General features: G+C 35.7%; 1 protein-coding gene across 2 annotated transcripts in view; it reads right to left on the bottom strand.

The window, feature by feature from the left end:
* LOC150101130 (thialysine N-epsilon-acetyltransferase-like) overlaps positions 1 to 24,930 on the bottom strand; it is a 214,571-nt gene extending 189,641 nt beyond the window's left edge. Inside the window, exons 1-2 of one of the 2 annotated variants that reach the window (XM_090401089.1) lie at positions 24,685 to 24,930; positions 5,496 to 5,575 (exon numbers count right to left, since the gene is read on the bottom strand). In XM_090401089.1, the coding sequence (XP_090257215.1) occupies positions 5,496 to 5,525 (30 nt within the window). In that variant the 5' untranslated portion in view covers positions 5,526 to 5,575; positions 24,685 to 24,930. Of the gene's footprint in view, positions 1 to 3,165; positions 5,576 to 24,684 lie in introns of those variants that run through there. The other variant, XM_090401084.1, reaches the window with a different exon arrangement.
* Between the last annotated feature and the right edge of the window lie 510 nt (positions 24,931 to 25,440).

The following is a 25,440-nucleotide window of genomic DNA, read 5'->3' as shown; positions in this document are numbered from 1 at the left end:
ATACTTGCCAGCACAGTAATTCCACATATACCCTGTCTTAATCGAAAATTCCACACCTTTAGCCACCTCCCAGGTCAAGACCTTATGATCTCTCTCACCAATAGGTGGCAACATGGTTATATTCATTACAGTCAAATTCTCAAATGCTATTAGCAGGTCAAGCACTCTCATATCCCTAGTATTTTCGATTACATGCTGTCTCAGATAGTTATCCCTTAATAATTGAATAAAATCCATTTCCTTCCTCACATGTGTCCTCTCCTCCTTCCAATCAATGTTACCATAGTTGGAATCCCCCACAATAATTACCCTCCTTCCACTCATTTCATCAATTTGTTTATGCATACTATCTCCACCATCTATTCCATCACCTGGTCTATAGCAACACCTAACTGTATATTTTGTTCTGCCAGTCTCAATCTCACACCAAATACCCTCAAATGAGCTCTTTTCACTATCCTGCGATACAACTTCAATTCTCCTTGGCTGCAGTTCATCAGCTATCATCAATAACACCCCCCCCATTTTATTCTCTCTGTTCCCTCCTAAACACACTATAACCTACACATTCTATCCCACTAACTATATCATCTTCTGTCAACCATGTTTCACTAATACCAATAACCTGTGGCCAGGAAGAGCCAATCAAGGTCAAAAATTCTTCCTTTTATGAAGTTGAGAACTTTCACCTTTTCACTTAAAAGGAGGCACTTCACGGCTTCTCTTTGGTATATAACTAAATTGCCAGCATCACTATTCTTGAACTTTGGAGTCATTATTAGGTAAAATAAGGGTTACCTGACCACAAATGTACTGTGATACCATGATAGTTGATCTGTTAACCGACAACTACTCAGTGACGCACAATTTAAAACTTATGAAATGCTGATTTCTGGAATCTTCCATTTAATATTTTGTGATGGTACTGAGTGACTAATGGGCAGGTGTCATATACTTAGGCTGACCATTCCTTGAAACCAAAATGGGACGGGGGTTATGTGATATTCTGTATTCATGAAAAATAAGACAATAAAAAAGTTTTACTTTGCCCAATATGTATGGTGATAAAATGTTGGTAATTATTGCTTCTGATTTGGTACGTGCTGAAGAAAATTTTGGTTCATAAATTTTATTGATCCACGTCGACAAGCCGTCAATTGTGCGAAAACCTTGGCTGTGAAGCACAGTATGATAAGCAACAAGAGCTTCACTTGCTGCAATTTTATCACTTTCGGTATCACCGTTATAAGCTCACCATAAACGAGATTTTTATTTATTTATTTATTTATTTTTTTTTTTTTTACTGAAGCCAGAGTGTTTTCAGCATCCTTATGTTTCTGTCTATGTAGATGTTGATATTGCTTCTGCCCCATGAGCAACGGAAAAAAGGACATTACAATGTTGGCACACCACTTTTGTTTCGTCACTACACAGCTTGTCCAGGTTAATAAAATTGAATTCTTTCTGGAGATCGCCATTAAAACTGCAGTTTCGCCTCTTTGACATTGGAAGGAGAGACTTAAAGCTTTAAAAAATAAAACTTTAAACTTTAAAAAATACGAAATTTAAACCACTGGTTAGCATACAGATAAAACAAAAACTAACACTACAGCAGAACACATGCCATGTCTGAGATGCAACTATTGCCAAAATATATTTATTTTCTCTGAATAAATCACTGCAGATATCGATATTTAGTATCGAAAAATGCTACTCCATGGCTATACAAATTACTGGTATCCATGATATCGATATATGATTATAGGTTATGAATAATAATTATGAATTACATGGAACTTCGTATACACCAGGTAGTAGCATAGGTGAAAGTTTCGCAACCAGATCCACAACTTGTTACCTTCGCCTCAAGACAAACTTTCACCTATGCTACTACCTGGTGTACACGAGGTTCCATGTAATTCATAATTATTATTCATAACCTATATATTTATATGAAGATCATAATAAGAGAGTTTACAGGTGCATGGAACCTTGCATACACCAGGTAGTAGCATAGGTGAAAGTTCCACAACCAGATCCACAACTTGTTACCTTCGCCTCAAGACAAACTTTCACCTATGCTACTACCTGGTGTATACAAGGTTCCATGATCCTGTAAACTCTCTTATTATGATCTTCATATAAATACGAACGCTATAAAGAAAGTGCTGAAGCCCTACTTCACAGACGACCAAATCTAAACCGCAATGATGTTTTTGCCATCGCTAAAGTATGGGAAATTGTCATACAAAATTGTATAAAAATAACTTAATTGTAATTTAATTCTAATTTAATTTAAGTTCAGGCCGCAACGTGCCACTGCACGCATTTTTGGATTCCGTTGTACATATGCACCCTATCCTTTGTGTCAGTCCTAGTATTGTTCTACTGTACTGATGATGTCCTAAGATACCTGGGACGAAATATTTAGGTAATAAAAAAACCTACTATTGTGGTTCACGTGTGTTAAATTTAGTCATGAATTCCCCACAGGTTTCTCTATATAATCATAAATCCATTTGTTTCTGCACTTAGTGAAATATGCATACATCATGAATACATTTGTTACCAATTATATTACAGCTGCCATCGTAAATTTCGAATAAAATCTCCAATAATTAATATCAAAACTTATCTTTTTTACTTTTTGTTTTCATCACGCATTATAGAATAACTATACACTTTCCAGGAGGATGCCCACTAAAACTCTCACAAATATAAGATGAAATGCATTAATTCTTTTTGCTCTATATGAGAATTTCATCAATTTTCATGATTTTATTAATTTTTATTTTTTGCTCAATTCTTAAGTGTTTTGTATGGCATTTTCAAAGTCATTGAATTCATAAGATATTACAGTTACCCAGAACTTCCTCTCACAAACTCACTGTTTTATTTATACTGTGCTGCACATTCATTTATTATAATGAAGCACACATTTCTCTCCCTCCATCTCTTTCTCTGAATTTTTAGGTTCCTGTATAATAATAAAATTACCAAAAATCAAAGCGGACTCTGAACAAGTTGTTTATTTTATTACATACAGAGCATTCATGATCATGAATGACTGAGTTCCTTTAATTTACAATCATGTTTTATATTCATACCAAAAAAAATAATAATAATAATAAATAATATATACACACACACACACACACACACACACACACACACATATATATGTACATATACATACTGAAAATCAAATTTCATATTATTAAAAAATCAGTTCCTCACAAATATCAGGAAACATATATTATGTATCAACAAAAAGGAAGTTCTTCAGCATGAACTACTGTATAATTACCAAGATTAATGCATTCAGTGGATATTTTTTTAGCAGAAATGTTAAATACAGATGCTGGTTCAGAATGATAAATTTCAACATGATCCCGATAACTGGTAGATTTAGCAAATATTTTACTACAGACACTACAAATATAGAGTCTTTCAGCATGGATTTTCATGTGGTTGATGAAATTATTGCAATCAGTGAGTATTTCTTCACAAGTCTTGCAAGTGCAAAGTCTCTTACTGATGGATACTTTTTTATAGCAGTGGCGGTCCTCAATTTGGCAACTAGGCATTTCATAACTGTGGCATGTATCTACTGGATGTATTATTGTATGATTAGTAAGATTATTATAAGTATCAAAGGACTGGAAACAAATATCACATGTATTTTCAAAACTGTCAAGATGACTGAGAACTCCTGCAATTTCCACTGTGTCTGACTGTATGGACTGATTTTGCATATTTTCTGCCCCAGAATTTACTCCATGCTCTGAACTTTCTTTGTTGTTAATTTCTTTCATAGAAACAGTGGAATCTCTGATTTTATCATTATGGATTTTCATGTGATGTTTAAGAGCAATACGATACTTAAATGACTTGGAACATATTTTGCAAATTTGTTCAACAGTTCTATTTTCAGAATATTTTCTTGCATGTTTTTTTCTTTCATGCATTGAAAGCGCCTTTTTATCTTTCCACTTAATCCCACAAGTTGTACACAGATATTTTGTTTTTCTATAGGGCATATTCTGATGAAGTATAACACTACTTTTCACTGGAAACTCCTTATTACAAGTCATACAGATATTGTTCTCTTTTTTTTCCCCTAAAATGTACTCTGTGATGAATTTTAATATGATTTTGTTTAAATGTCTGCACACAAATGTTACAAATGGATTTGTTATATTGTTCTCTCTTATGTGATTGCTGATAAGATGGAAGGGATGTTTTTGTTTCAGATAACTTTCAACAAGTTTTTACAGTGCTTGCTAATGATTTATAAGGCAAATTTTTGTAACTATTCTGACAACTCCTAGGCTATATTCCAGTTTATTTAAAATGTTTGCATAATTCAGATAATCACGTTGCTTTGCAAAAAGTAACCTTTACGTATGTCAGTATTCTGCATTAGAACATATCATACATCAGTATCTTTTTTTTTAAGTATCCAAATGAAAAATATTTACTTCTGTGATATCACTTGATAAAAATCTTGTTGCTTGCTTCTAATGGAATTGTTAAAAACATGCTTATTTTCATGTAAACAAATATTTAAATCTTTATTATAATCGATAACAGTGTAACATATTCCCTTTTCTTGAAGCACTGATATATATTCTGCTTTCCTTTGTCCTTATGGCTTTTCATGTGATTATAAAGATAAGCCAGTGCCTAAATATCAAAAGACATATTATGCTTTACATATTTCTCCAGCAGTTGTGTTTTTGATAATACTACTTTCTGATGAATAATAATAGTTTTGCTTTGTAGATTTATGGGAATAATTAAAATTGCCTAACTGTAGTCCAGTTTCCCTTAAATGCATTTTTACACAACTCAAATGATCACATTGCTTTACAAGGATATCATATCCATGAAAATTTAAGGATGCCATGTAAAAGAATTATATCATCAAGCATTTTCATGTTTAATGTCTAAAAAATTGCTAACTGATCTTGAAATTATCTTCCAGATAACTGAAAATCCAACCACTTCCTTTTGGTACTACACTAATAAAAATATTTGCTTTTTTCTGATGAATTAATCATATCATTATTTTACTCAATGTCTTCTGAATATATCAAATATCAGCTTATACTAATATTCCCATTTCTGTTTCACTTCTGAGTATTCACAATTTTTTTATGCTGTCTACTCTATTATATATAATATTATTGTCAGATTAATTTTATATGCAAGTTACATACAATTTGCTCTCATTATCCTAAAGATCTTTGTTTAGAAGTTTTAGATTTTACTCTAGATTTAAAGCAGCTGTTTATATCAATTTCACCATGTATGAAACTTCTTGATTTCCATCATGTACAAATTGATTTTCAGAAGCAAAATGTTAGAATAATAATTTGACTCAAAGGACTTCATGCAACATCAAATGTAAAAAATTATGAATGCCACTGTATAGCATTTGAGAACTAGTTTTTGAAATTATGTCTAAATTATGACATTATTTCGACATATACCTGCTTAGGAAATATTTCCTCAAATATCATCTAGGGCACAGCAATCATAAATGGAACATTTCTTGATTTCATTATAAAATCTGAAAAATAATTAAACTTTCTAAATAAATTCTTGTAGAAAGGTTTATACGCTGGTTAAACATGATAATTAATACTTAAGGAATTGACAGCGTACACTAGAAATATAAATTAAATCAACTTTAATATATACTTTCCAATATTTCGGCAATGTCACGTTGCCATCTTCATGAGAACTTAAGATAAAGATACGTGCACGCAAGTACTGCATAACAGCAAATGAGACACAAAGCGAGGAAGCTACCGTTTTTCCTAAAGTCCTGATGGTGCCCACTGGCAGGCTATATTAGGTGTTCTTGGACTTTGGGCTGAAGTTCTTCAGATGTATGTTTCCCAAATTTGTGGCAGTCTCATGCATCCAAATTTGTTGAGGTTTAGCATGTTCCTAAGGGCTGAGGCTGATTCCATGAATAGTCTTTCATATTTGAACTTGCTATGGTGCATTACTGTAGCTTTCTTCCACCTTATTCTGTGACAAGTATTCAGAGCATGGTCTGCAAGCCCAGAGTGGCTGTACTAGTGAAATCAGATGTAGTCCTTGTGTTCTGAGATTCTGATATTTGCTGTCCTGCCTGTTTGGCCAAAGTATGACAATTTACAGCTACAAGGGACCTGGTATACACTAAGTAGGTCTAGGGGAAGTGGTTGGTCTGTAGTGGAGCGGATAAGGGATGCCCAATTTTCTATATATGTTTTGTTGAATTTTATTGATTTTTTCCGAGGTGCCTCGGATGTAGGGAATGGTGATGGATTTAGAATAATCTTTTTTGTGAAGGAGAGAGGTTGGTTGTGGATAACTGGTTTTAGTATTTTTTGGATTTTTTTTTTTTTTTTTGGGGGGGGGATAGCCATTGGCTGAGAAAGTGTTAAGGATGCGATTTAGTTCAGTGGTTCGGGCTTGGTCATTTGAACAGATTAGTTTAGCCCTGTTGAATAGTATCTTAATAACTCCATATTGTTGTGAGTGTGTGTGTGTGGGGGGGGGGGGGTTGTAGGTGAATGTATCTGCCTGTATGGGTGGGTTTTCTATAAACTGAGAAAACCAAGGTACCATCAGGTTGGCGGGTGACTAGTGTGTGTGTCTAGGAAGGGGAGGCTATTGTTTTCCTCTTTTTCCAGGGTGAACTTGATTCTAGGGTGTTGGTTGTTTAAGTGTGTTAAGAAGGAGAGGAGCATTTGATATTTGGCCACATGGCCAAATAACAAACGCATCATCAACGTAGCGAAGCCATATGGTAGGTTTTTGTGGGGCAGAGTTTAAGGCTTTCTCTTCAAAAGTGTCCTAAAGAAGTTGGCCAAGGGTGGGGAAAGTGGTGAACCCATGGCTGTCCCATCTATCTGTTTGTAGAATTTTTCCTACCAAAAAAAATAGCCTGAGTTCATTGTGAACTGAAATAGGGCTGAGATACCGGGAGGAAATTTAGCTTGGATTAGCTTTAAGGTTTCTTTGAGGAGGACATTTGTGAATAAGAAGGAAACGTCAAAACTGACCATTATGTTGGAGTGTAAGGTTTTTTGTACTAGCTTTGAAGTGGGCTGAGTTTTTTTTTTATGTGTGATGGTGTGTTGCCAGTATGGCATTGCTTCCACTTACAAACTAGCTAAATATTTAGCTAGTTTGTAAGTGGAAGCAATGCCATCCACTATGGGACGTAATGGTACATTTTCTTTATGTATTTTTGGAAGCCCATATATACGAGGTGGGTATATATGGTTTTAGTCTGTTAGTAATCTCCACAGGCCAGGAAGTGACTTTCTTAAGGAGTCTATGAAGTTTTCTAATTTGTGAGTTGGTGGGATTGTATTTAATGGGGAGGTAAGTAGCTCGATCTAATAAAGCTTACCTGTGTAGTCAGTATGATTGAGTACCACAGTGGGGTTCCCCTTATCCAGTTTGGTAATAACTATTTCTTTGTTTTTCTTCATTTCCTGTAGAGACTTGTATTCACTAATGGATATGTTGGTTTTTGGTGGTTTTCCTTTTGTGAGAAAACGAGCTACATCCAATCTAATATTGTTGGTGATGTGGTTTGGAAGGTGGCGAATCCCGCGTTCAATCTGGATCATTAATTCCTCTGCCAGTAATTTCCTAGGAGCAATGGCGAAGTTGTGACCACGTGACAGAGCGGTGAGTGCTTCAGGCTTCTAGGTAACTGAAGGAAGGTTAACTAGTGGTGGTTTGGATGTCAAGTTCTTTTTTAATTTATCAAACTTATTGATATGTCGACTCCGTATTATTTAAAATTCTTTATTTGCCACAGTGCACGAGATGTCATGTAGAATTGACCAAAGTTCGTGATTTAGCTTGCTGTAATGGTGGGCCTTATGTGTGATGGAATCTCCGTGGATGATAGTAATTCTTGTAGAAAGGCTTATACGCTGGTTATATTACATCCGATTTCACCAGTACAGCCACTCTGGGCTTGCAGACCATGCTCTGGATACTCACCACAGTAATACACCACAGCAAGTTCAAATATGAAAGACTATTCATGGAATCAGCCTCAGCCCTTAGGAACATGCGAAACCTCAACAAATTTGGATGCATGAGACTGCCCCAAATTTGGGAAACATACATCTGAAGAACTTCAGCCCAAAGGCCAAGAACACCTAATATAGCCCGCCAGGGGACACCATCAGGACTTTAGGAAAAACAGTAGCTTCCTCGCTTCGCTTCTCATTTGCTGTTATGTAGTACTTGCGTGTCTTTATCTTAAGTTCCCATGAAGATGGCAATGTGATGTTGCCGAAATATTGGAAAGTATATATTAAAATTGATTTAATTTATGTTTCTAGTGTATGCTGTCAATTCCTTAAGTATTAATTATCATTTCTAAATAAATGTAAGTAGTAATTTGTTTTTAATAATATATGATAAAAAAGTATAAAAAGTCTCTGTGTGCACATACACATTTCATTTAGGATTTTTATAGCTACACATGTTATTCATCATTAAAACAACTGAACTTAAGTCATTTTGAGCTTATGCAATTTACATGCCATATTTATCACAATTCTGCAATGTTTGGAATCTTTTTTGGAACTAATTTTGTCACCCAAAAACCATTCAAGTTAACTGAAACTAAACTAGTTTCCATATATTTTGAATAAATTCAAAATATCAAATTTCAAATTCATCCGGCCAGAACAGTTTAGATGTGTATACAAATACAGCAATCCCTCAATTAATGCACCTAATGTGTTGTTCTTTAAAAAAAGGTGTATTAATCAAAAACACACTAATCAAACATAATAACCTATCGGAAAAGTATAATTTGTACAGCACCTTCTGTTCCTTCTGAGGAGACTTCAAAAAAGGTTGTACCCGGTCTGGGTAGTGACCCCACCCATAATGTATTGCAGTATACATCTTTTAGTGAGATGTGCTTTTCATTATGGGAAAATACTAAGAATAGTAATCAGAGCTTTACCCACCTTGACAATGAGTTGCCCTAGTGTTGTACCATCTTTAGACTTGAACTATGTTTCAGGCACAAACTTAATTGTTTGCATACTTGGGATTAGGAGTTAAACAACCAAGCTTAAAAAATTACTTGGTAACTCTAATAATATACAGTATCCCCAAGTTAAAAAAATTAATTACATCTATATCTCCTCCAGAGATTCTTATTAAAAATTAAAACACCTTGCAGCAACTTCTATAGGTAAAGTTGATAAGGCTCTGTATTACTAAAACCTTGGTATTTAGGGTCTAGCTACTCACTGAGGAGACCTCAAAAAAGGTTGAAACCGGTCTGGGTAGTGACCCCACCCATAGTGTATTGCAGTATACATCTTTTAGTGAGATGTGCTTTACATTATGGGAAAATACTAAGAATAGTGATCAGAGCTTTACCCACCTTTACAATGAGTTGCCCTGGTGTTCTACCATCTTTAGACTTGAACTATGTTTCAGGTGCAAACTTAATTGTTTGCATACTTGGACAACCAAGCTTATAAAATTACTTGGTAACCCTAATAATACACACACACACACACACACACACACACACACACACACACACACACACACACACACACACACACACACACACACACAGACAGACTTGTTGTTGTGCCCAATGTAATTCTACAACCAACAGATAATAATAATAGGACTCTAGCGTTGATGTTTTTTTTTTTTCTCACTAGAGGTCAGGCCAACAATTGTTGTAACGGTTAGTCAGTAACTTTAACAAACCAGATTGTAGTGTAGCTTGTTCTCTGTATATAGTGCATATGCTCCAGAAGATGACCTTGATATAAAGGTCGAAACATCGAACATATAGTTTAGTTATATTAAACTAAAGTTTTACTCAAACACGGTAGTTGTCTCCATAATTTTCAAAAATGTACTCTGATCACCGTGCAAGCCTAAAAGAAAGGATCAATATTATTGTGTTTAGATAATATTTATTTATTATTTATAAACTGTTTGTCATAAACACTTCTATTGCAAACAAAACTAATTTATTTTGTTTATAAAAAAAAAATGCAAACTATTGCATATGTGCGATTATAAAAGATTTTATTCTTATTATATTTTGATAGTTAAAAAATGTTTTTCTTATGTAAGATCAATTAACACAGATGATTGTGTACAAATATGTTTAGATCATGAAATATTTGTTTAAAAATGATAGCCTTTACAAGTTGATTGTCCCCTCATACTTTCTGATTAGCATTTGTACACAAGCTGTATTAATAAAAGTTTTTGTGTGAAATACGGCTTTTTTTTTGTTTGATGATGAGAGCCCTTTGTTAAAATTTCCATAGCTCACCACTGGTTACAACCCTAATCAAATCCAGCAGATAACTGACTCCTACATTCCAACAGCTCAGGATTCTTCAACAGACCGCAGGGTTCCAATCCCTTATATTTCTGGCATCTCTGAACCGATTGGTAAAATTTTGAAGAAGTATAATTTCATTTCCACATATTTTCTTATGAACAAAATTTCTCATCTGTTGCCATCTACGAAAGACAAACTGTCACTTCTATCATTAGCTGGTGTTTACCAGATATTTTGTGAATGTAATCTAACATACTTTGGGCAAACAGGCTGTTGTGTGGAAAAAAAGAATTAATGAACATCAATATTATATCGAATACATTAAACCTCAAAAGTGTGGTCTGGCACAACATAGTATTGACACTAAACACGGTATCCAGTGAGATGAAGCTTGTCTTCTCCATAGAAGCACGTTTAAATATGAATGCCTTTTCAAAGAAAGTTGCAAAGCCTTTTACTTCAGTCAAATCTGAATCTGAGCGATTGTTTCTCTTACTCAAAAGTTTGCGAGATTCTTATCTTATGTAACCATCAAAAATAGTTTTTAGTAACATTATTTATCTATATTATTTTCTAGTACGTCACAACAGTTTTTAATTAGTAAACGACATATTGCTGTATGTAACCTTGTATTCCCATTTCTTTGATTTGCTTGTTTCTACACACTGATGATGTAAAGTAGGAAATATCTGTACTTTCATTTAATTAAAGTTAATTACCATGGTTATCATGTAATTTATTGTTTATAGTTCCATATGGTTACCCACCCATGCAAGCTAATCAGGTGTTCATGTATCCTCTTTGATTCCTCATCATTTCCCCCAGTTTTGCATCATCTGCAAACAATTGTATATTACCAGTTAAACCCATCCTAATATCATTAATATACAAATTAAATAATAATGGTCACAAAACAGACCTCCTGTGGAACACCACTAGTGACTTTCCTCTTCTACAATATTGCACTGCATACACAACTTTCTGATACCTATCTTAGAGCCAGTTGCCTATCCAATTCATGAATCTATCAGCCAATCCCATCAGCTCCAATTTAGTTTTAATAAATTGCCACACCAAGTGGCAATTTATTAAAAGCCTCTGCAAGCATACTATGCATCTCACTTGTCCAATATATTCATCACCTTGTTATAGTACATAAGCAAGTCAGTAAAACATGACCTGCCTTTCACAAACCCATGCTGACAAGCCCAGAGAATACTGCTATTATTAACCCACTTTTGCTAGCTTTCATCAATATACATACTGGCCTATTCACAATCACATCCTCTGATAAAATGATGAGCTCTAAAACTCTCAATCCATGCATCTCCTTTACATGCTACCTAAGATAGTTGTCTCACAAGAACTAGAGCAATTCATTTTCCTTATTTCCAAATGTTATCTTTATTTCAATCTAGAGTGCCATAATTAAAATCATTCATAATAATCATCCTTCTCTTGTTCACTAACCCAAGTTGCTTATACATTTCTTCAACTATTTAGACTTATATGCTTGTTTGAAGTCATAAGGTTTAATGGATAAATACAGCACATATAAATAATTAAACACATTTAATCAACCTGATATTTTGTCTCAGTGACAGACAAAATATAAGATTGATTGAAAGCATGTTTAATTATTTACATGTGCTGTCTTTATTCCATTAAACCTTATGACATTTTTCATCACTATCCTCCACATTTCCTGGTCAATACCAATATCCAACTAAACATATGTTCTTATTAACTTCTGCCTTACAGCACGCTGCCTCAAAACCATTGCTATTATTTCTGTCTTTCATGTGTATCTTATTATTATCCCAAGATCCCATGGAGTCAAAATCATCTAGGAGGTCCCTTTTGTCATATACACAGCACATAATACCATGACTTAAACACGTTCAAATTCTCTGCAGAGACCATGCTCCCAGGTAATGAATTTCAATCATTCACAACTCCACGTGAAAAATCCTGCTTCTCATTCCCCTGCTCACACACTCCTCATAAAGTTCCAAGGATGATTTCTTTTTCTCTCTCCATCTCCCACTCAGCAAACTGTATCATCTCAACTTTTTTACATATTCAACATTCCAGAGATCAAACTATTTTGGTCAATCACCTTTGGCCCCTCTCCAACATCTCTTCAGCCTTTTGTAAGCCCGGTGACCAAATCTGTGCACAGCAGTCCATATGTGGCCTAATCAAAGCCTTATACAACGGAACGAGAATCTCCTTACTTCTACAAGTCAATATCCTCTGCATCATTCCCAGAATTCATTGTGTTGTCTTCAATTTTGGAAATATGTCCTCCAAATTTCAGATCCTTATTCATCATCACCCCAAGATCTCTTATTTCCTCCACCTCCAACAATATATTCCCACAAAGAGTTAATTCTACACCCCATTTTTGCTTTCCAAATTTTATAACCATACATTTTGGAACACTGAACTGGCATCTCCAATCTCAAGACTCATTCTCAGTCTTTTCAAGTCTTTTTGTAAGGCCACAGCTTCTGCTCTACTCCTCATAATTTGTCCCAACTTTGCATCATCTGCAAACAACTGAATAACCCGATTCAAATCTTCCCCAATATCATTAACATGCAAGTTAAACAGCAATGGCCCTGAAACAGAGTAGGATATTGCTCCCACACACACACACAACACTTTTAGATACCTATCAGACAGCCAATCCAATTCACTAGTCTAATATCCAATCCAATCCATTCTAGTTTGACCAACCACTTGTCATGCAGTAATCTATCAGGAGGAGCCTTTGCAAAATCTAAGTTTACTACTGTCTATCCATCTCTCACATTGAATGCTGCTGTCACCTTATTGTAATAAGTAGATTACTAACACAGGACCTCCCTTTAGCAAATCCGTGCTGTCTATCAAAGCTAATACCATACCACTGTTGTCAACCCAATTCTGGATCCTGATTCTCACCAGTCTTTCCAACACTTTAACAACAGCTGACACAGATTGGTTTATAATTTGATGCTCGACTTCTGTCACCTCCTTTATGAAACAGTACAATCTTGCCTTCCTTCCGCACCTTTGAAACTTTACCCAATGTAAGATTCATATTAAACAAAAATGTCAAGGCAGATGTCAACTACCTGGCACATTCCTTCAAAATACGCAGTGATATACCATCAAGTCCCACAGCTTTATTAATACCAAGTTTACTTAATTAATCATATATCTTCCTCACTCACAGTCATTCTCTCATCATCATCCACTGCTCTCACTCTCCATCACGTCACATTTGCAAGGATGAAAGACTCATTCTTATTTTTGCTATATACATATCAAAAGAACTCCCAGGGAATTTTTTGGCTTCATTAGCTAACTGCTGCTCATACTGAACTTTTGCTATCCTTACCAACTGAGTTGCTCACCTTGCCTGTTCTTTATATTCCTCATGGAAATGATTATTACAACTCCTCTTATGTTGCCTGCATAATGCCTTTTTTCTATATATTGCATGCTTAATCTCTTCATTCATCCATTTCACACCTACCTGATTTAATCTTCTGACCTTCAAAATATATTTAGACATTGCTTTTACTAGAAGCAATGTCTAAATATATTTGTAATTTGGGCATTGTGTAACTCAGTAGAAGTGGCGTTTGCATTCTCCAGTGCTTGACTGAAAGGAGTGGGTAGTTCAAATCTAGTCGCCAACTAGAGGAAATTTTAGCGCCTCCGTAGCGCAATTGGAAGAACGACGGTACATTGCGCCCTTCGATTGGAATAGGCCTAAGTTCGATTCTCGTCGCGACGGGAGGAATCTTTATCTGGTCGATTTCAATCGATGGTGAGTTAGCCGATCTCATACGGAGGTAGCAGGGTTTTTTCTCCCGGAAACTCGGGTTTTTCATCCCGCATACATACAAATCGGCCCTTCAGAACACACGCAATTTACAGACAAAAATTACTAGTTGTGGTGGTGTTGGAGGTGGGCGGTAGATGGCGTTGATTCGTAGTAGAGGTAAGGTGTAGAGACAGTTGAAGATGTCCTCCCGCGATGAGTCTTCGGACTCCTTGGAGGTATCAGGAATAATAATAATATCAAATCACTGTATGGTCACTCTCACTAAATGGAGAGTGACTTGACACTTCATTTATAATAACATCCTCTGATGAAACGATCAAATCGAAGACCCTCAATCCTTGTGAGCATTCTGTTACATACTGCTCAAGGTAGTTGTACCTCAAAAATTCATTTTCTTTACTTCCAGTTGCTACCTTGCCATAATTAAAATCAACCCATAATGATCACCCTTTTCCCATTTGCTTGGCTGATTTGCTTATACATTTCCTGGTCACTACCCTCCACATTATCAGGTCTACAGCAGCATTCAACATGGTATTTCATTCTATTTGCCTCTAGCTCACACCGATGCTGCCTCAAAACCATTACCCCCATTTTCCCCTTGTATCTCTACCATGTATGAGCATAACTCTTTTTCTATCATTAATAACACTCCACCTCCCTTTTTACCATTTCTATCTTCATGAAATACATCACACCATGTCTCAATTATGACAACTATTTTTGGATGAAATGAACAAACTCAGTCAATGCAACCATTTCATTTCCCTTATTCCTGATACTTCTAGCATTTGTATACAAACATAACAGCTCATTCCTGGAACTATAACAAGTTTCACTGATACCACTTATTAGATGTGACTTCTCTATACTTTCCTCGAGCCATTTCTTTTTCTCCTTACTCATCCCAGAACCCTCTTCAAATCCAAGGTCATCCCCTTCCCTTTTTGTCTACATATCCATTCGCATCCTCTTGAAACATTGACCTTTCTCATGCTGTGTTCCCCTATCCACCCTGGGGTCTCCCCATTTCTCTGTTTGTCTTGTACTCTCATTCTCTACACTCATGCGACCCACTTCATTCATAAGCACCATTTCAATCTCAGCTTCCTTAATCTCCCGGTCTTTCATATCGCTTGTTACTTGCTCAGATTCATTCGCTACACTCATTACTCTCCCTTCCAGCAGTCTCTCCAAATGACTCACACCAAAACCATTCAAATGCATCCATCCCTCTTATACAGTTCAATTCTTCCTTCAAACTCATTCCACACATTAACAAACTGCACTCCTTTCCCCTAACATATCGTTCATAATTCTTGCTCTCTGCCTCATCTCATCACTGTCATACCCAGGCAACACACCAACTGCCTTTACCACCACACTGTCTTTTATTCTTCTCACAACAACCTCCTGATATCCAATCTTATATTCTCTTTGTCCCCAGCCAAGTCATAATTTTGTCCCTATTACCATTACCGTATGGACAGAATTCCTCTGCTCTCATCACCCACCCTTCATAACCTTTCCTATCCTCAACAAAAAAAAACTATACACATCCATTTCTATTCCTGTCAGGATGTCATCTTCATTCAACCAAGTTTCACTTATTATTCTCATTACTTGACACCTCCAGGGAGTCCAAAGACTCATCGAGGGAGGGCACCTACTCTACAACTCAATCCACCAACTACAACGAGCCGTAACTACACCAATGCCATCTACCGCTACTATTTTCACAGATAGTCACAAATATCCATCCCCACGGTGAGATTACAAACCACAGACCTTTTGGCTGTAGAGCGGATATGCTAACCACTCAGCCAACCAGGCTGGCATCAATTATTTCATCAATACAAGACAAGACAGTGTATACAAGACAGTGTGCAAACCAATTTTAACTTATGGATACAAGAGCTGGGTTTAAAAAACATATGACTGAAGACTGGAGACCACATGAGATTTCAGGAAAACACTGGGGAGCAAACAAATGGCATCAATTGGAGAATCCTATTATAAATTAGGATAGGAAGGAACTTTACATTATTTCTCTTAATGGGCAAGCAGTGCAAATCTCAGGTGGTATGGTCAATTAAACAGAATGGGAGAGGAAAGATTAGTATTACAAGTTTTTTTGCAAAGGCAGCAGGAAAATGACCTGGAGAAGGAACAAGATTTAGGTGGAGTGACAGAGTAAAAAGCACCACAGAAGACTGAAATATGAGAATAATGGAGTCCTGAGAGATAATGGATTAATATGGAGACAAATTTGCAAAAGGAAGCTAGTAATGGTAGAATGCTCTATATGATAGTAATTTTTATGGTACTATCATATACAGCAATCCCTCGATTAATCAGGCTAATGTGTTCTTTAAAACAGGCGCATTAATCGAAAACGCACCAATCAAATATAATAACCTATGGGAAAAAGTATAATTTGTTTCTCAAATTTCTTTTTTGACCTTTAATTTTTTTTTATTAAAGAATTAGGGTATATCTCAGGGCCTACTTAAAGGAAAATCATGAAGCTGAAAGACAATAAAACATATTCAGGATATATATTTATTATTCTGCTTCTTAACAAAGAATTGAGCTAACATAGTTTAGTGGGCATTCCGTTTCTTTTTTTCATATAACTGATGGTATGACCCTATTGCTTCTTCTGCAAATTTTACTGCTTCTCTCTTCATCAGGGTCAGCCACTAAGCATTGCTGCTTAAAAACTTCTATTGTATGAAAACTATTTTCAAATTGTTTTTGTGAAACCTCTTTGGGCTTGTCAGTGATTAAATTTTCTTCATATTCTTCAGGATCTTCCTGCTGTGCATCTAATTTCAGCAGGTCGGAATCACTCAACTTCTCAGAATGAGATTTAATTAACTTAGATTCATTTAAAAAGCCTCTAAAAATCATTTGCACAATGTGCTTCCAAATGGCTAGCATACTGCTAGCAGTAATTTCATTCGACTTTACAATCAGGCTGAGATTTCTCTGATTTAGCTAGAAAAGTCCTGGAAGGTATTCACAAAAAAATGGCCGGTTTCATCGACATTAAATATTTGTTGATCACAATAGTCCCCTTCTTACACAATATTCTTCAAAATCTCTGGATATCTCCTTATCTGCACTTGCAGCTTCGCCTGTGATTAGAACATTATGTAGGCTAGTTCTCTTTTTGAAATGCTCAAATCACCCAGCACTAAAGTGGAATTCTTCTTTTCCATCATTGATAGCCCTTTCTTTCCAGGTTACAAAGAGACAATGCTTTTGATTTAATAAGGCCAGTTGATTTAATAAGTTCAGCGGGACCCTTTTTGATTACAATATTCGATCCATGTAAAAAGAAGTTTCTTTCTCTAATTCAATCATTATAATACTTGATTTCGAGTGCATGCATGATGAACTTGAATCAGCCTTATCTTTCTCTTTGTATTCAGCAGTTGATTCACCCAATTTTGTGTTGTTGTCCAATCTTTACTCTGGACTCGCCTTGTTCATTTTTCTTTATTATTTCAAATTTTCCTTCCGATCAGATTACTTTTCGAATCATTTTCACACTTCTATTTTTTGCTCACTAATTCTTTTACTCATGATTAAAGGTTAGGAAAATAATTTAAAATAAAAAAGTAAAGAAAACAATTGCATGAGATATGATCAGCAAAATGTTATGTAAAGCAGACAACATAAATTTTGGCAGTAAATTTGGAACATAGTGTACATGGAAATAGTGTAGTATGCCATTAAAAAATAACTTTGTAGAATGTTTCAAATCAGTAACTAAATTATTTCATCCTGGTGAGTGATTTTTTAAAATAGTTAACCATAAAAAAATGTATATAGGAGCACTAATCAAATTTGGGTATCAAAAAAAAAAATGATGCATTAATCGGAGGCTCATTAATAGAGGGATTGCTGTACTGCTTGAAAAATTTAAAAATCACTTAGAAACTGCGATGCAACTTGTGCAGCTTGCATGAGGTTGGATAAAATTTGGTGTACAGTAGAAACATCAGTGGTATAAGGGACATAGGGGGTGTATAAGAATTACAAAAAAATACCACATAACATTACTATATGGCGTGGGCCCTTCTGGGGACTAAAGAGGCCTAACAGTGGTTCACCTAACAGTTACTGACTAGAGGAACTTTAAGCTTTTTTTTGAGTTCTTTTTTTGAGACATCTCTGTCACAGACAAGTAAATTTTTTCTCCCAGAAACTTGGGTTTTTTTGTCCTGTAAATGCAAGAAAATTTACCTCAGAACCCACATTATTTTAAGAGAGTAAGCATAGTGTTAAGCTTAGGGACCAAAGGTTGGCAGCATGTATCAGTCACCTCTCTCTTCACTAGATACCATGTATAATGAGTGATAATCTTGGACCACCAGCTATCTCTGAATAGCTACTGGTGGAGATTGAACTTCTCACCCCTGTCTTCAAAAGTTAGATATGGCTAAAATGGCCCTCCCTATAGGGGAATAAAAGGCATAAGCTGCTTTTATTTTTTAGTTTAAAATATTTCGTTATATAGAGGGTTGGGAGAGGACATAGGAGCATCTGTGGAAGTTAAGTTTGGATGTGGTTAAGAAACGGGTGAGAGCATTAGACTTTTTTTCTCAGAGAGCAGCGAGGGAAAATCTAACAAGTAAATAAAGAGCAGTCAGTTTACTTACTGAAATGAGGAGTGCATGTAGTGTGAATGGGTTTAAGAGAACGTATCATAGGTGGTGTGGGTGACGTATGAGTCCTTGACTCCCTGGAAGTCTGCGATTATGATAATATTGTAATGATATTCAATGTTTGTTGAACCTAGAGCTGTTTTACATATGTACCAAAAGCGAAAATTGTTTAATCTAATTTGCCATTAAAAGTTTCATAGCTCATTTAATGTGACAAACTTCAATAATGTTCCAGCTACTAAATGCTATTAAATTCCATCAACTGTTATAGGAATTCTTTCATGCAGGTTAGACAGGGATAAAATGGCCTTGCCTACTCTTTATGGGGGAATAAAATGCATTAGCTGATTTTTCTTTTTCTTTATCTTCCTGGCTAGCAGTCATTGGATATCATCAGTTTCAAGATACTCTTCCACCACTCGAGTTCTGTGGGAAGTAGTACTGTCATGGATGAAAATAAATCTGGCAAAACCACACCCCCAACAAAGTCGCACATCATAGAATCTTTTTTTTGGTACCTCTGGCCAGTTACAGTATCCCTAACATGAAGAGGATGTGGCTAATAATCAATATTCTGTTCCACACAAGGGCACTGCCTCCACATTAAGTATCCTTTCTCTGATGCTAGAGGGATGATACTGCATTTGACATTTTCTCTTCAGATCAAACACCTAGAATCCATTTGTAGGATAAAATAACTCAAGCTATACCCCATTTTTCAGAGATCCAAGTTGCATATTCAGCACCAGTTTCAATGGTCTGCAGTTAATGGAATGCATACCACTGGCTTCCTTGCATAAAGTCCATTTAAACTGAGCTTTTTTAACATACTCCTGTTAGATATGTTTTCACCTGTGTCTGCAGCACCTCAAGAGACTGGATGATAGGACATTGTGGGGCTCCATGTAGAGGCAGACAGTGGTCTGTTCTGGTTGATATAGCCCTTGGACAACTTCCACCATTCTTGTAATGATTCTGGTCACCTGAAACTGCGTCCACAGTTCCACTTCATGATACATTATATAGTCATGTACCAACTTCACCTGCAAGGCTTCAACTTGTGTAACAGCTGGTCATCTCAAAGAATCATCAAAATAAAGATGATGTGCCACTATTTAGGTACTTGAGATGTCACTAATCTATCAAGTAAGACAAAAAAAAAAAAAAAGGATATTGTTGCAACATATGTTCTTATAGGCAGTAATTGCATGGTATGCAGACCCTCAGTGGTTGATCAGCTTCTATTGGATAGATACTCATAACAGGCATTCTAGAATACAAAATCAAATATCAATCTTCTGAGACATTGCTAAAATACATATTCATGAAAAACATTTTGTTCTGTTAATTTTTTCTGATCAGTGTAATATCCTATAATTCCTTCTCCCGTGAGAATACATATGAGAAATCTACAAAACAAATTTAGAGACAGCTCTATAATTAGACAGCATGGATGGTTTTTTTTTTTTTGAGTTATTTTAAAATTCCAGTCATAAACATAATTATCCTTTGACTTCAAGCAATAAGATGTACTTTTTATTCCAAGTGAGATGTTATACAACATAAGTTGTATCTGACAAGAAGTTATATTCTTGTTTTAATTTTTAATCCAAGTGTGAGCAAACAAAATTTGCAAATGGAGTATCTTCACTACTAAGCTATCAGTATCTTATAATGAACAGAATGTTCCCTTTTGTATGTATATATCGCTATGCACTATAGTATTCAGTACTCTGATTATCAACGTTTATTGAGGTCTAAATAGGAGTTAGACCTGTGGAAATACAAAGAAAGAAACCCAAGTCATATTTTCATATACAAGTACCAAAATAGTGTATAACTATATAATTAAAATACTCTGGATGACAGATAACTGTAACAAGTTTTAACTTTGTCACAAAGCAAATTATACTTGACAAGAAATTATACATTTTTATTTTAATCCTTTATTCAAGTGCAAGTGAAGTAGCTTCACGACTATGCTACTTCTGTACTAAGGCCTACTTCTATTTTGTACTAGGGACACTAGTAATAATAATTTAAATATCAATGATATAAGAAAAGATTTAGGAGGGGGAGATATTCAGTTGTTTGCTGATGATGATGCAAAAATGGAGAGAGAGCAATAGTTGATAAAGGTGATGCATATAGAAGTAGATAGAATGATGATCTAATTAACTCGCATTGTGGGCAAAGGATAATGATTGTCAATTTAATGTTGCAAAATGTAAGGTTATACACTTTGCATTGAAAAGGTTACATAGTGTGTGTCACACTGATGGCAGATATCAGAAACTAAGGTAGTTTCCAATCTCTGGAATGTTGAATATGAGGAAAGATTGAGAAGATGCAATTTACAGAGTCCAGTGGGGTGATATGATAGAGACCTACAAGTTAGTAAGAGGTTGTTATATGAGCCTAGGGATATGGGGGGGGGGTAATGATGGGCAGAGAGTTGAAGTTCAGAGGGCATAGTGCAAAAGTTGGTAAAATAGTTCAAAGGATTGGATGAAAAGCATGATAACAAATAATGATAGTGAAGTATTACCTCTCTTTATAAGCCTACGATTTGGTTGCATCTTGACTAGTGTGCACAGATTTAGTTGTCTGGGTTTCTTGGGGATTAGGAAATAGTAAAGAGGACTCAGAGATGAGTGGCCAAGTAGTGATAGGTCTGTGGAATACTCCATGTGAGGATAGGCTGAAGGTGTGTGGGGTTTACAAAGTTTAGCTGATCGGAGGGAACATGATAGAACCTTATATTAAAGGAGTTTTATAACACTGATGCAAAAGAAAATTTTCAATACACAACAAATAGAGAACAAGGAGGTCATTTGTGGAAATCGTGTAAGAATATAGTAGAGGTTTGCAGACTAGATTTTCTTTATGTGGAGAGTGATGAATGAATGGAATGGATTGCCAGAATTAGATGTGATGCCTTGACAGTCAATGAGTTTACGAGTTAAGGAGAGGTATGATAGGTTTTATGTGTATAAACGTTAGTGTGAATCCCCCACGATGAGTCTCCAGACTCCATGGAGATACCATATTATAATAATAATATACAGAGGCTATTGACTTAATGTCAGTTTGCTGCTTGTATAAGGGAAAAAAAAATATGGCCAACATTGATTTAAATCTCGCTAACAAAGAGGGGATGTAGAATTTATGCTTGGCAGGGACATATTGTTGGAAGTGGAGGAAATAAGAGATCTTGAGGTGATATTACATAAGGACCTGAAATTTAGAGGACATATTGCCAAAACTGTGAGGACAACACAAAGAATTCTGGGAATGATCAGAGGACACTGACTTATAGAAGTAAGGCATTGTGTAAGGCTTTGATTAAGCCACACATGGATTTTGTCTGTGCACGTTTGGTCACATGGTTTTCAAAAGGACAAAGAGATGCTGGAAAGGGTCCAGAGGCGACTGACTAAGGTAGTTTCTGATCTCTGGAATGTCAAATATGAGGAAAGGTTGAGAATATGCAATTTACAGAGTCTAGTGAGGTGATATGATAGAGACCTACAAGTTAGTAAGGAGTTGTTATAGGATCAATGTTGGAGAGGTTTTACAAAAAACAGTCAGAAATCAGGGGAGAATCAGAGGTCATCCCTGGAAGTTGTATATGGAGGGTGTGAACAGGGAAGGGAGAAGCAGGTTTTTTTGTATGCAGAGTTGTAAATGATTGGAATGCCTTGTCTGAGAGTGTGGTGTCTGCAGAGAATTTGAGTGTGTTTAAGGTACAGTATGATGAGCTGTGTATATAACAAAAGGACCACCTAGATGAGTCTTTGACTCCATGGGGTCTTGGGATTATAATAATAATAATCTATAGCAGTCTAGTGCCCACTAATGAGACTTCAATAAAGACCAAAACTGGTGTGGGTAATAATCTTTTCTATAATGCATTGAAGTACAGATCTCTGAAAAGGGCAGAGATGAGCATTATGGAATAGTTGGGCAATCTGTTGTGAAGATGCTAGAACTAGATATTTTGCTTGGAGGATGGTTTGTCGATGAATGAGTTGAAGGAGAATATGGCAAGTACTGTGTGAATAATGGCTCATCAAAGATGAGTCTTCTGACACCATGGAGATATCCATATAATAATAAAAGTGTCTAGTTGTAAAGATACTTTATGAGCAAATTTTTGTTTGCTCATGCTTAAAGGATTAAAACAAGAATATAATTTATTGCCAAGTATAATTAACTTTCTCACCAAGGAAAAAAAAAAAAAAAACTTGTTAAAATCATACCACCATATCAAACAAATGAAATTCAATAAGTGTACAACTAAGTTCTGAAAGATTAAGACCTGCCAGCTCAAAATGATCATTTACCACTGCTGTATTTTAATATGTAATACTGCATATAAAACGTTTTGAATTCACTCTACAAAATTCACTTTCACTTCACTATTAGTTTGTCTAAATCTTTGCCTAAAAATCTCTTATTTAGCATTTCTGCAATGCAACTGAACCTAAGCTAGATGGTCTCATAAGGTGGCAGGATTTCTCCCCCACCACAGAAACTTTTTTTTTTAAATCCCAGTAGAGTATACAGGAAATTAGCAAAAATTCTATATAGTGAGTAGTAGAGACTGTGGTGAAGGAAATAGATCATGTGATGAATGAATCAATGGAATGGATTGCCAAGATTAGCTGTGAGTGCCCTAACAGTACTCACAACTACAATGAGTCAGACTCTAAAGGAATAATGTAATAATAATAATAATATTTTTTAAAAAAAAAATCTGTCATGTTCATTAGTTGTTTCTGCCATGTTAGGTGGGAAATCACAAGTTGTGTATTACATTATATTATACTTAACAAGAAATTATACTCGTTTTAATACATTACCCAAACAAAAGTAAACAAAATATGCATGAAATTCACAACTAGTCTACTTGCATACAGAGGCTATTTACTTCACATCAGTTGCTCAGTATCCCATATGCAAAGCACACATCCTTTCAGATGTGTTCATTGGTATGCATTATAGAAAAGGTCATTATTCAGACACCAGTTTCAATCTTTATAGCAGTCTTATCATTTTATTACAGTCAAAAAAACTTTCTACACTGGAGAGAGGAGGGTACTGACGGGCAGGTGGTTTCAGTTCAGAGGATATACTACAAAAATGGGACAAAATATCACAAAGGCTCATTTAGATCTTGGAATAATACACACACTAGCATGTACAGATATCACTGCTTAACATGAACCTATCTGGACTACTCTGCTCAGATTTGATTACCTGATTGTGTGGGGATGAAATGGTGGAAATGATTTTATGGTAAATAAGTTGGTGACAGATTTGTAGAACACTTAATATGCGGATAGATTAAAATGTTGTGGAGGGCAAAACTTTGTTGATAGAAAGGCAGGGGAATGGTGAAAGATAGGTTGAATAAGTTTCTCCATATCGCCGTCTTTATGCCTATCAACCAAAGGGAATATATGTAAAGAAAGTTTTCAATACCTAGCTGGGTAGAAGGCAACAAGGGGTCAAAGGAAGTTTGGGTAAGGGTGTGGATAACAAAGACTAGCTAGATTTTTTGCTTGGAAAGTGATGGACGAGTGGAACGGTTCGTAATTTTTTTTTTTTTGTTTTTTTGTTTGTTTGAAGAGCGATGAACGACTGGAATGGGCTGTCGAGTGAATGGAATGAATTTAAATAAGGATACGTTATTATGCATATGGGCCTCCAGCAATTCATCTCGTGTTTCCACGGATGATGATGATAACCTACCAGTACTTCCTAATTTATCTGATAAATGAAAAAAAGTTTGTTACCTTATATATTTGTGTTCGCATACACGTGGTATTTCTGTTGAAGACCATTCGTAAAGATACACAAATGGAAACTAACTACAAAACGGGCATCCTTTCTTAGACATATAAAATGATCGACTAGCATACAACAGTTCTTTCACCCTTGCAGGGAATAACAATGCAAAACTCACCGCCCCCTTTGTCTACAATATACTTATACCATCTCTCATAATTACATGCAATTATCGAATCAAGTTAACCGCCACATGACACAAAATCAGTTCGCCACTCATTAAAAGTGGAACTCTGAAACAGTCGCCACCACATATCACGTTATACAAAAAATGAAATATTATTATAATAATGGTGTCTCCATGGAGTCAACAGACTCGTCGCGGGACACCCTACATTCACACACCAACCATTATTCACACAAAACCTGTGATACTTCTTAAATTCATTCCCAGATGAAACATTCACAACCACCTCTGCCAACGCATTCCACCCATTCACAACCCTCCAAGCAAAAAATCTAGTCTTAACACCCTTGTTAACCACACTGTTACACGATCTCCAGGGATGCCCCTCGTTCTCTCCCTTCCTGCACTGGTCTTAAAAAAGTCATCAGTATCAATCCTATAAAACCCCTTTAATGATTTATATGTCTCTATCATATCTCCTCTCCTACGTCTATCAGCTGGTTTTTTGAGCCCACAGACCTTCAATCTATCCTCGTAGGAAACATCCCAGAGAACTGCCACAATCTTTGTAACTCGC

The sequence above is a fragment of the Typopeltis vanoorti genome, chromosome 12 (assembly GCF_054136105.1).
Source record: "Typopeltis vanoorti isolate ZY-2024b chromosome 12, IOZ_Tvanoo_1.0, whole genome shotgun sequence".
Taxonomy (NCBI): Eukaryota; Metazoa; Arthropoda; class Arachnida; order Uropygi; family Thelyphonidae; genus Typopeltis; species Typopeltis vanoorti.
Note: the sequence above shows the minus strand (reverse complement) of the source record. Positions and strands in the feature narration are given on the sequence as shown.